This window comes from Vulpes vulpes, chromosome 10 (assembly GCF_048418805.1).
Source record: "Vulpes vulpes isolate BD-2025 chromosome 10, VulVul3, whole genome shotgun sequence".
NCBI lineage: Eukaryota > Metazoa > Chordata > Mammalia > Carnivora > Canidae > Vulpes > Vulpes vulpes.
Window position 1 is genome coordinate 55,258,890 of NC_132789.1, and position 12,509 is coordinate 55,271,398.

The 12,509-nt window shown below is 37.4% G+C and overlaps 1 protein-coding gene across 1 annotated transcript; it reads left to right on the forward strand.

The window, feature by feature from the left end:
• Nucleotides 1-766: 766 nt before the first annotated feature.
• On the forward strand, nucleotides 767-1,708 carry LOC112915009 (olfactory receptor 11H6-like). Its single transcript, XM_025992308.2, has one exon. The coding sequence runs from the start codon at nucleotides 767-769 to the stop codon at nucleotides 1,706-1,708; it is 942 nt and encodes a 313-aa protein (XP_025848093.2).
• Nucleotides 1,709-12,509: the final 10,801 nt, after the last annotated feature.

Genomic DNA, 12,509 nt, shown 5'->3' on the forward strand with positions numbered 1-12,509 from the left:
GTAGGGACCATGGGGGAGGTTTCGCAGGTTCAAAAGTAGGTGTGGCCTTAATACAAAGCGCGGTGTAGCCATCAGGAAAATGACCCTGTCACTTAAGCCTGCAACGGTGACCTCACCAAAGAACACAGTCCATTAAGAAAAAAGGGGGAGCTCTGGTGTGTTTGACAGGCAAAAAAAGTCTTAAAAAGAAGCCTGCAAGGGACCTGCTTTCAGTGTGGCCTGAGAGGACTGAGAAGCACCTCTTCCTCATACGCGTGTACGTGTGCTCACACACGAACACACACATACGACCTGGACTTAGCCCGTCACGTGGCTAAAATTCCACAAGGAAAAATATTCTTTTGCACTTTGCGATCAGTGTAATTTATGAAGCTAACAGAGGGGTATGACATCTAGCATAACCAGTCCTGGATGCTTTACAGCAGCTTATGTTTCTGTAGCATCCTATGATTTTTAAACTGTGCTTGGGTACATGATTTTATGCAATTTTTATGTCCCCCTTGCTGTGGAGGTATGATTATCTATATTTTACAGAGAAAGGAACCTGGTCTCAGAGCGGAAGTCCTCTCCTGGGGCAGAAGCAAAGCCAGAACTGTAATATGTCCAAGCTCGTGCCCTGGCACCCCGGGGAGCCCCAGCCAGGGGAAGCCTAGGAACAGGGGCCCCTGGGTCCAGGCCCTCCCCCAATGATCAAGACAATGTGTGGCCTCCTGGGGAGCAGCTGGTACGTGAAGCCTCTGCTGCGAGCCTCCCGGGCTCGAGGGCAATGACCTCAGAGACCAGAAACGCTTCCCGCAGCGGGCAGGACTTCGTCCTCCTGGGCTTCCCTTGCCGCCGGGAAGTCCAGTTCCTCCTCTTCTCTATATTCTTTGTGACCTACACGCTGACGCTCCTTGGAAACATGGCCATCGTGTGTGCGGTGCACGGGGACCGCCGGCTTCACACCCCGATGTACGTCCTGCTGGCTAACTTCTCCTTCCTGGAGATCTGCTACGTCAACTCCGATGTGCCCAACATGCTGGCCAACCTCCTCTCCCAGACCAAAACCATCTCCTTCGATCGGTGCCTGCTCCAGTTGTACTTCTTCTTCTCCCTGGGCACGACCGAATGCTTGTTTCTGTCCATCATGGCCTATGACCGCTTCCTTGCCATCTGCCGCCCCCTGCACTATCCCACTGTCATGACTATTAAGTTCTGCGTCCGTCTGGTCATCTTTTGCTGGGTTTATGGTTTTCTCTGGTTTCTGATCCCCGTGATACTGGTGACCCAGCTACCATTTTGCGGCCCGAATGTAATTGATGACTTTCTGTGTGACCTGGGTCCTCTGCTGGCCTTGGCTTCAGCCTGTGTCCCAATCCCAGGGACTGTTCTCATCTGTGGCACCATGAGTTCTCTCCTCATCTTTGCCACCTTCCTGTACATAATCGGCTCCTACAGCCTGGTGGTGCGGGCTGTAGTGCAGGTGCCCTCCAGAGCTGGCCGGAAGAAGGCCTTTTCTACCTGCTGCTCGCATCTGGCTGTCGTGTTTCTGTTCTATGGTTCCGTCATGATGACATATGTGAGCCCAGGGTCAGGACAAGCAGAGGGAATGCAGAAGTTCACGACTCTATTCTACTCAGTTTTGACCCCTTTTTTCAACCCCATGATCTACAGCCTCCGGAATAAAGAAATGAAGGCTGCCTTGAAGAAAATTCTGGGAGGTTCCTAAAAATTGGTCCGTGATGTGTGTTATTCCCAGATGAGATCAATGCCGTGAGTCTCCTGTCAGTGAACAGTTGAGAAACTAGAAAATAAACGTGAACATTTTGAAGGAGGCATTTCAAAATTCTAAATACCAGGTCATCGATGAAGTGTTTCCCCAGGTGAAATTAACTGCCTCTTCCATAGCATGTTGTGTGTTCTTCTACTGAACACGTGATTCATTTTCTTCTTGTGTTATAGTTAGCTGTTCACAGATCTGTCCTACATGCCTCCCATCCTTCACAGACGGTTAGTTTTTCAAGAGCAGGGCCTATGCTTTATTAATTTCTATAGTTCTAGAACCCAACATCACGCCTAGAACAAAAATGTCAATACTGTCTATTTAAATAAAGAAAATACATTTGTTTATATTTCCTCACTGGATTTTTGTCACCCTTGTCACCCTATTGACAGTCAGGACAATATCTAAAGAAATTATGCAAACTCCAAAACAATCTATATTTTATATGTCCTTCTGATGAAAATGAAAAAACTTCTAGAAAAATGTGAGGTCAACCTAACGTGGTTGGGCCAACCATTCAATGATAATCAAATCAATGGAAGAGCCTCACCAAGATGAAAGTCAAGGCCTTAAGAAATTATCTGCTTCCTTCTCCTCATCAATCCTCTCGTCAAATAATGTAACTCCTTTATTTCGTGTTCTTCTTACTAACCATGCTTTCACTCCTGCACATTTTCAAATGTACAACCTTAATCACTGAAAATCTGATTTGGGGATCATTCCCTAGGCATCACTGGTGATCTTCTTAGAAGGTAGGATCTCAGTCTCAGGCCTATTAAAATAGAATGTGCATTTCATCCCCATGAGTTATACACACTAAAGTTGGAAAGCCATGATTTACAGCAGATTCTCTGTGGGCTCCCAGTAATCACAACCCCATGTAGTTCTAAAGACCCCTACCTCCGCTCAAGCAGTGGTTCTCAACTAATTGACTCAGATTTGGGGGTGGGGTGTAGGCACCCCAGATATTCTGCAAAGCTCCCCAGGAAGTTATAATACAGAGAGAGTTCTGGGAACCACTGCGTTCAAATTTAGGGACCCCTATGGGACACCTGTGTGGCTCAGTCAGTAAAGTGTCCGACTCTTGATTTCGGCTCAGGTCATGATTTCAGGGTTGTGAGATCCAGCCCCACATCAGGCTCTGTACTGGGTGTGGAGCCTACTAAAGATTCTCTCTCCCCCATTCCTTCTCTTCCCCCCTCCCCCCCGCCACCATTCCTTCTCTTAAAAAAAAATTAGGGACTTCTAAACTCCACAATAACACAGAGTGAAACCACATCCACATTCCTTTTCTTTACAAAACCCCCCTTGGTGCAAATCAACCAAACTGAATATTAGATGGCAATAAGACATGTTATAACACAAGTATAATTATCATTGCTTTGCTGAAAAAATTTTATATTCAATATAGATAAATCTCTTTTGAATATGTTCACACATTTACAATTGGAATATATGTGTATTAAAAAGAACAAGGAATATAAAATTCTATCCTGGTACTGTACTAGCCTTTAGAATAATCCATTTTAGCAATAATCCTTTCCTGTCCTCAGAGAGACACAATCCAGTGATGGAAATAAACTTTTCTAACCTTTTTTGTTTTGTTTTGTAACAACTTGATTGAAATACAGTTTATATACCATAAAATTCACCCTTTAAAAGTAGACAATTCAGTGTTTTTAGTTTATTCACATAACTGTGCAACTATTACCACTAATAATTTTACAATATTTTCATAACCTCAAAAAGAAATCCCATACCAATTAGCAGTCACTCCCTACTACCCTCTCCCTTCATCCCTGGGAAACCACTAATTTACTTTCTATTCCTATGAGTTTTGCCTATTCTGGGCATTTCAAAAAAGTGGGATTATGCACTGCGTGGCTTTTAGTAGCTGGCTGCTTCCACTTAGCATAATGTCCATCCACAAACAATTCAACCATGTTATAGCAGTGAAGAGTACTTTATTCCTCTTATTGTCAAATAATATTCAACTGTACCGATATGCCATATTTTGTCTACACATTCATTAACTCATAGACATTTAAGCTGTTCCCATTTTTTTGGCTGATATGAATAAGGTTATGAATATTCATGTACACATTTTTGTGCAAACATAGACATTCATTTCTCCTGGATGTGTACTAGTCTGCATAGGTGGCCATGACAAAACACCACAGGCTGGGTGGCTTATTTTTTTAAGATTTTATTTATTTATTCATGAGAGACACAGAGAGAGAGGCATAGACACAGGCAGAGGGAGAAGCTCCCTGCATGGAGCCGGATGTGGGACTCGATCCCTGGACCCTGGGATCATGACCTGAGCCAAAGGCAGACGCTCAACTGCTGAACCACCCAGGCATCCTGTGATAACTCTTTCAAAGAATTTCTGGACTGTGTTCCAAAGTTGCTATACTATTTTATAATGCCACCAGCAGTTATTAGAGTTTCAAATTCTCTGCATCCCAGCCACACTTGCTATTCTCTCCTTTCCTGTCTCTTTTTTTCTTTTTCTTTCTTTTTTTCTTTTATGCTAACTTAGACATTATAAAGTAGTAGCTCACTATGGTTTTGATTTGCATTTTCCTAATCACTTATATTAAGTATCCCTTCATGTAACTACTGGACATTCATGAATCTTCTTTGAAGAAATGTCAGTTCTAATTTTTTGCCCCATTTTTAATTGACTTAGTTCTTATTTCTTATTGCTGTTGAGTTTTAAGAGTTTTTAAAATATCCTAGATGCAGGTGTCTTATCAGAGAAATGATTTGCAAAAATTTTCTCATTCTGTGGGTTGCTTGTCACTTTTCTTGGAGGTGTCGTTTGCAACATGGAAGTTTTTTTTATTTTGATGAAGTCCAATTTATTTGTGTCTCTTGTTCTTTCAGTAAAGAAGTCACTGCCTTACCCACATCACAAATATTTATGCCTATTTTCTTCAGAGAGTTTTACAGCTTTATCTCTTACATTTAAGATTATTGACTGACCATCTTGAAATAATTTTTATATACAGAGAGATCCAACTTCATTCTTTTGCATGTGGATACCCATTTGTTGAGACTATTCTTGCCTACAGTGAATTATTCAGCACTCTTGTTGAATATTAAACCATAAATATAAGGATTTATTTCTGGATGCTTAATTCTAACTCTATTGGTCTATTCTCATGCCAGTACCACACAGTCTTCATTATTGTATCTTTGTAGTAGGCTTTGGAATCAGGGAGTTAGAATCCTCCAATTTTAAGTATTCTGGGTCCCTTGGCATTTCCACATGAATTTTAAAGTTGAGTCATTTATTTCCTTTTTTTAAGGTAAACCAAATAATACAATTTATATATTTCCATTAAGTTTTTTCATAATTGTAATATTTTATAATTTCATATAATTTTCTAACAGGATGCTTTCCAAACTTAAAACTAACAATATTAATGTGTTGGGCCTAAGAACATATGAGGCAAGAACCTAGAGAACTGCAAAGAGTGAGAACAAAAGAAATCCACTTATATTATTATAGTTAGTATATATATATAATTATATATTATATTTAAGCTAAACATCTCTTTTTCAGTAGCTGATAGATTAGGCAAACAGAAAATTGGTAAAGATAGAGTTTACCTAAGTAGCACTATCAATAAACTGAATTTATTTGACATTTATATATTCCATCCAACAACACAACAAACATTCTTCCTGAACTTGCATAGCACATTATTCACCAAGATAAACCATATTCTGGTCACTCTTGACCATAAAACACACCTTAACAAAGTTTAAAAGAATAAAAATCAATCAACTGGAGGAGGACAATCACCAAATGGTTTCACTCATACATGGACTATAACAAATACTGAAAAGAACTATTAGGGAAAGGAGGGGAACTGAGTGGGAAAAATCAGAGAGGGAGACAAACCATGAGAGACTCCTAACTCTGGGAAACAAACAAAGGGTTGTGGAAGGAGAGGTGGGGGGGCGCTGGGGTAGCTCGGTGACAGCACTGAGGAGGGCACTTGATGGGATGAGCACTGGGTGTTATACTGTGTTGGCAAATTTAATTTAAATTTTTGAAATGTAAAAAAAATAATAAAAATAATACAAATTGTTATCAGACTACGTTGAAATTCAAGTAGAAATCAAAAACAGAAAGACAACTGGAAGATTCCCAAATGTTTGGAACTTAACACACTTCTATTCTACAAAGCAGTCTCATGATATTAAAAAAAAAAACATTTTAAACTGAATAAAAATGAAAATATACCTCATCAAAACTTGAGAGATGTGGCAAAATCAGTATTTAGAAGGAGGCTTATAGCATTAAGTGCATCTATTAGAAAATAATAAACATATAAAATTAATTATATAATTCTATACTTTAGGAAATCTGGAGAAAGAACAATTTAAGCCTAAAAGAGCAGAAAAAAATAATAAAATTTAGAGCAGAAGTCAATGAAATTGAAAACAGAAAAAATAGAGAAAATCAATGAAACAAAAGCTAGTTCTTCAAAAATATTTTAAAAATTAGTAAACCTCTAGCCAGGCTAACCAAGTGAAAAAAAAAAAAAAAACAGAGAGAGAAGACATAGGTGGACATTAAAAAGATAGTAAAGAAACTCTCTAAGTTTGTGCCCACAAATTTAATAATGTAGATGAAATGAACAAAGTCCTCAAAAGGCACAAACTATAATCCACACAAGGAGAAATAGGAATAGATAATCGGAATATATATATATATATGCATATATACATAAACTATAGCTATGTATCTAGAATTTATAACTATATAAAAAAGGAAATCAATAATTAATAACCTTTTAAAAATATAATCAACAAGGTCATATGATTTTACTGGTGAGTTCTATCAAACATTTAACAAAGAAATGGTGCCAACTTTCCGCAATATATTTCAGAAAATAGAAACTGAGGGAGCACCATTATCCTGCTACCAAATCCAAATAAAGGCATTACAAAAAAGGAAGATGTACAGGTGAAAAATAAGCACATGAAAAGATATTCCACATCACCCATAATTAAGGAATTGCAAATCAACATAATGAGATACCATTACAAGTCATTAACAAGAATGGCCAAAATCAAAAAACTGATAGTACCAACTGCTGACGAAGATGCAGAGCAATGAGAACTGCCATTCGCTGGCCATTCACTGAGAATACAAAATGATAGTCACTGTGGAAGACAATTTGGCAGTTTCCTCCCAAACTGAACTTAATTATGCCATACCAATCAGCAAATGCACCCCCAGGCATTCACCAGGTTGCTTCAAATACTTATGTCTACAAAGAAAACCTGCACACAAATGCTTATACTAGCTTTACTCATAATTATAAAAAAACTGGAAGCAACAAAGAAGTCCTTAAGTGGGTGAATGGACAACAAATTGATACACCTATATAGTGGAATATTTTTCAGTGGCAAAAAGAAATGAGCCATCAGGACATGAAAAAAAATTGAAGGTCAAGTCATTAATTTCCATTGAAGATAACTCAAGGAGAATTGCCACCTTAATTATATTAAGTCTTCCATTCCAGTAACATGGGTTCTCTATTTTAGATTTATGGTAACTTGCAACAATGCTTTGTAGTTGTCACTATTCAAGGTTTTTTGCTAAATTAATTTGTCAGATTTTTATTCTTTTTCATGCTATTATAAATACAATCAGGGTGTCTTTTATTTCTTTTTCTTGCTGAGGCTTAGAACATCCAGTACTCATGACACTAGGTAAGCCTGGAGTTTTTCACCACTATATGTAAGATTAGCTGTGAATATTTTATAGATGCCCTTTATCAACTTGAGGAGGTTCCCTCCTATTCCTAGGTTTTTCTTTATTTTATTTTTTAGGATTTTTATCATGAATAATGTTGAAATTTGTAAAATGCTTTGTTGGTATCTATTGAGAGGATCATATATTTTTTTACCTTATTCTATTTATATGGTAAGTAACACATTTACGATTTTGAAAGTGAAACTAACCTGTGATAGATCCCACATGGTCATGATGTATTTATCTTTTTATGTATTACTGGATTTTTTTTGCTAATATTCTTTTAAGATATTTTTTGTCTATGTTCATAAGGAATACTGGTCTGTAGTTTTATTTACCTCTGACATCTTTGTCTGGTTTGGGTCTCAGAGTAATACCGGCCTCATAAAATGAGTGGGAAAGATTACTTCCTCTCATTTATTTTTGAAAATCTCTTCCTTCATTATTACCTCATTTTGTGTTAAATATGTATTTCTTAGTACCCATTTTGATTTCCCTTTTGTTTCTTTTGATGTATTTTCAGAATTATTTTCTTAGTGGTTGCATCTTAAAACTATCTAATGTATATTAGTTTAAATTTTATTTTAATAGTATAGAAGAACATTGCTTGAATGTACCTCCTTTCTCTCCCTCCTCCTTACTGCTTTTGTTGCTATACAAATGACATCTTTATACATTATAAAGCCATTGACACAGTTTTATAATTATTGCCTTATGAAGTTGTCTTTTGAATCAGGAGAAGAAAAGAGTCACAAGTAAAAACACATTTATATTTTATTTTATATTTACCTTCATTGTTACCTTTATTGGTGTTTACTTTTTTAGCTAGATTCAAGTCTAGTCCTTTCATTTCTACCTGAAAGGTTTCTTTTAATATTGCTTGTAATGCAAGTTTACTTGCAACAAATTCTCTCGGTTTTTGTTTGAAAATGTTTAATTTTTCCTTCTTTTGTAAAAGATAGACTTCCCAGATATAAAATTACTAATTGACTATCTTTTCCTTTCAGTTCATTTGAAAATACCAACTCACTCCATTTTGGTTTCCATGGTTTGAATGAGAGGTCAGCTGTTAGTCTTATTTAGGATGACTTCTATGTGATGACTTTTCTCTTGCCATTTTCACAATTTTCTGTCTTCTTCTTTCAAGAGTTTGACCCTGATGTGTTTAGATGTGGATCTCTTTGAATTTATCCTACTTGAAACTTATTAAGCTTCTTGGATGTGTTAATTCATGCTTTTCATTAAATTTGGGGGATATTAAGCCATTCTTTCTTCAAATATTTTCCTCCCCCTTTTAATCTCCTTTTCTCATTCTTGGACTCCCATTACGTGTTGGTATCCCTAATGGTATCCTACCATTCTCTGAAACTCTGACCATTTTCCTTATTTTCCTTCATTTCTTTTGCTTTTATTTATCAGATTATTCTCTATGTATTTTCAAATTTGCTGATTCTTTCTTCTGCCCACACAAATATTCTGTTGAATCCCTCTATTAAATATTTTTATTAGACACTGTACTTTTCAACAAAGAGTTTCCATATGGTTCTTTTTGATAATTCATATCTCTTTCTTGATATTCTCTACTTGGTGAGACATCATTCTCATAATTTCCTTTAATTCTTTAGATAGAATTTTCTTCAGTTTCTTTGAAGTTCTTTATAAAAGCTTAAACTTTGCCTAGTGGTGGTGGAAGGGGAGGAGGGCAGGGGGTGGGGGTGACTGGGTGGTGGGCACTGAGGTGGGCACTTGACGGGATGAGCACTGGGTGTTATTCTGTATGTTGGCAAATTGAACACCAATAAAAAATAAATTTATTATTTAAAAAAATAAACTCTGCCTAGTAAGTCCCACATCTGGACTCCCTGAAGATAGTTCCTATTGACTGCTGGCTTTTTTTTTTTAATTTCCCTACTTCTCTGGGTTTTTATTTGTTTCATGTGGTTGTTCTAAAAACTAATGGTACTGTTTCTTCAATGACTTTTTTTTTTTTACTAATCCTATAAAGTCGATATCACCTGTTATATGTAGCTACTGAAGTCTCTGTTTGGCTAGCTTAGTGGTCAGATCATAATTGCACAGAGATTTCCTTAAACACCTTCAACCAAAAGGTTATCCATTCTTTGTAAAGCAACTGGGTTAGGCCAAAGCTTCATCAGTTTATAACTCTTTTAACTTTTATCTCCCACTTGTGCAGGACCTCAGATATGGCCTCAGGTAAAAATATTATAGCCTTCTTAAGTTTTCATTGGAAATGTGCACAGCCCTGCACATGTGTGTGCTCTTCTAGATCTCCAGGAATACACTGGAACATTTCAAAGATCACAATAGACATCTCAGTCCCCAGATCTACTTTTTAAGTTTTTTTTTCTATCCAGCTTCCCATTTGTCCTAGCTGACATCACTGCTCCAAGCAGCTGCAATGTTAAAACAATCACCTTCACTATTTTCAAAAATATCCCGGGCTACACCTTTGCCCACTGAGCAACCTTTGATTCAGGCCAAATAACAAGTCCTGTAAATGGGGCTTTTCCAAGGAGCTGTAAGATGGACCAAAAAGTGAGAGTTCTCTGGTGACAGAGCTTTTGGAGGAGTTCCAAACCCAGTCTTCCCTCCCTAATGGCTGCTAGCCTATTGATTTTCACAGATACCATGGCTGCAAGGCTGCTGGTTTTTGAAGGCTAATGGGTAAGGGAGGTGAGAATAAGGCCAGGTAAAATGCCACAAATTTCGCTCTTCTTATCAAGATTCAGCTCTTCTACTGGGAAAAAAAATCTTAAATTGCTGCAAGCCTTTGGCTAATTTCCAGAGTTCTGATAAAACTTATTTTAATAATTCCTGCTTGATGCTTTTTTGAAGGAGTGGGGTTTTGAAGGCTCTTACTCTTTCATTCTGGAAGTCCCTTTCTAAGCTTTTAACTTCTTACAAGACAATAATATGAGTTATCTAATAACTTGAATGTTACATAGTGGAGTTGTGTGAATAATATTATGGAAGCAAAGTCATAGCCAATTCTGCTTGTAAGGCTGAATACATAATATAATACAGAAGTAATGGCATCTGAGCTAGATCTTGAAAAATAAGTGGAATATATGTGTGCACAGATACTAAGAGAACAAACCAAGAGAAGACATAACAAATAGAATCAAGGGATCCCTGGGTGGCGCAGCAGTTTAGCGCCTGTCTTTCGCCCAGGGCGCGATCCTGGAGACCCGGGATCAAATCCCATGTCGGGCTCCCGGTGCATGGAGCCTGCTTCTCCCTCTGCCTATGTCTCTGCCTCTTTCTCTCTCTCTCTCTCTCTCTCTCTCTCTCTCTCTCTGTGACTATCATAAATAAATAAAAATTTAAAAAAAATAGAATCAAGCCCATAATAATATAGGCAGAAAGTAAATTTAAAGCACTTGGAGTTCTACAATAGAACCGAACAGAAAGTCAACTAAGGAACAGTGACCAGAAATTATGAAGATACACATTCTCTTGATTCTTTTTTAATTTGGGGATCCCTTTAATTCCCCCCCACACATCCATCTTACCAACAGTTTACATTATGTTGTTTCTGAGAATCGATTCTAGGCTTTCTTTTTATTTTTGTCCCATAAGCCATGAAGTAATGAATTATTTCATCATTTCAACAATTTTCTATTATGTTCTTCCTTTTTTTGCCAGGAATTATTCTAGGTGCTGATAATACGGAAGTGAATAAAGGCACAAGACAAAAAGACTTTGTTCTCATAGAACTCATGCTCCAAAGAGGACAAGAAAGTGACAATAAAAAATACATAATTCCATTTACTATTAAGTGACACAAACAAAATAGAATAAGGGGATAGAAGTGGTGGGTGTATATTTCAAACAAGGTGGTCAAGAAAGTGTTCTTGAAGGAGACAGAGATTAGAAGTGAAGGAAGCAAGGAGGCAAGATATGTGAATACCTGGGAGAAGACTATTCCAGGCAGAAAAAACATGTAGCACATGGGTCCTCAGGGTGGAGCAAAACTAGCATGTTCAAAATACATTTCCTGAGTGACTGGCTTGGAGTGAATGAGGATAAGATCATTAAGGTGGCCAGAGCCTAGAATACGCAGATCTCATAGGCCACAGTAAAGATGATGAGTGTATCTTAAGAAGATATTAATGATAATAGCGATAGTAGATAGAGAGTATGTTTATAGTTCGCTGCAGCAAGGGACAATATCCCAAATGAACCACAGGATATCTCAGTAAAAGCTTGGAGAGGTTTATTATAAGATTTTAACTTTGTGTGATTTGGGGAAAGTTAAACAAAATTGGAATCTGTTTTTAGAAACGCTGCTGTCAGAAAGTAAGTAATTCAGTGATTAACATCTTAGTCATTTTTACCTACAATGTGGGAGGAATTAGGGAAGATTGGAGTTGCCAATAGTAAAGAAGCAGGAGTTACTCGCACCAGTGGGGAAAAGGTGATGTTCCATTATTTTTGTGGTTGTTAGAGTGCCCTTGTCTTGGTGCCTATTTATATCTAACTACAAAATGACATTTCTTTGTCTTATTCTACCGTAGTCATGGAGTAAACTTATCTAATATGCAGATATTAGGCTTAGTGGGGAAAACTAAGGTACAGCACTCAGGCATTAGTTCTTTGGGCTTTTTCTCTTTCTCAGTAATAATAGGAAATGCTTACTTTGTAATAAAAATGTGTCAGGCTTTACATATAAATGTAACTGTTTTTACAAACAAGCTCATTTCATCTTCATACCAACCATATGAAGTAAATAATGTTATTATTCTTTAAAGAAACTGAAACACTGAGGACAAAAGGAATTTACTCAAAATTACAGGTTTCCTGGGGACAATTCACAGTAAACATTCTTAAGACCAAGTCTCCTGAAGAGGCAGGTGTCAAGTGGAAGGAACAACTACTCTAAAGCTCTCTCCTTCTCAACTACAAATTGATTCCCCAAGAAGGAAAAGGCATGGTGGGGGGAGGACT

Coding starts and splice junctions, on each gene's coding strand:
- LOC112915009 (XM_025992308.2), top strand. CDS start 767: ATGACCTCAGAGACCAGAAACGCTTCCCGCAGCGGGCAGGACTTCGTC.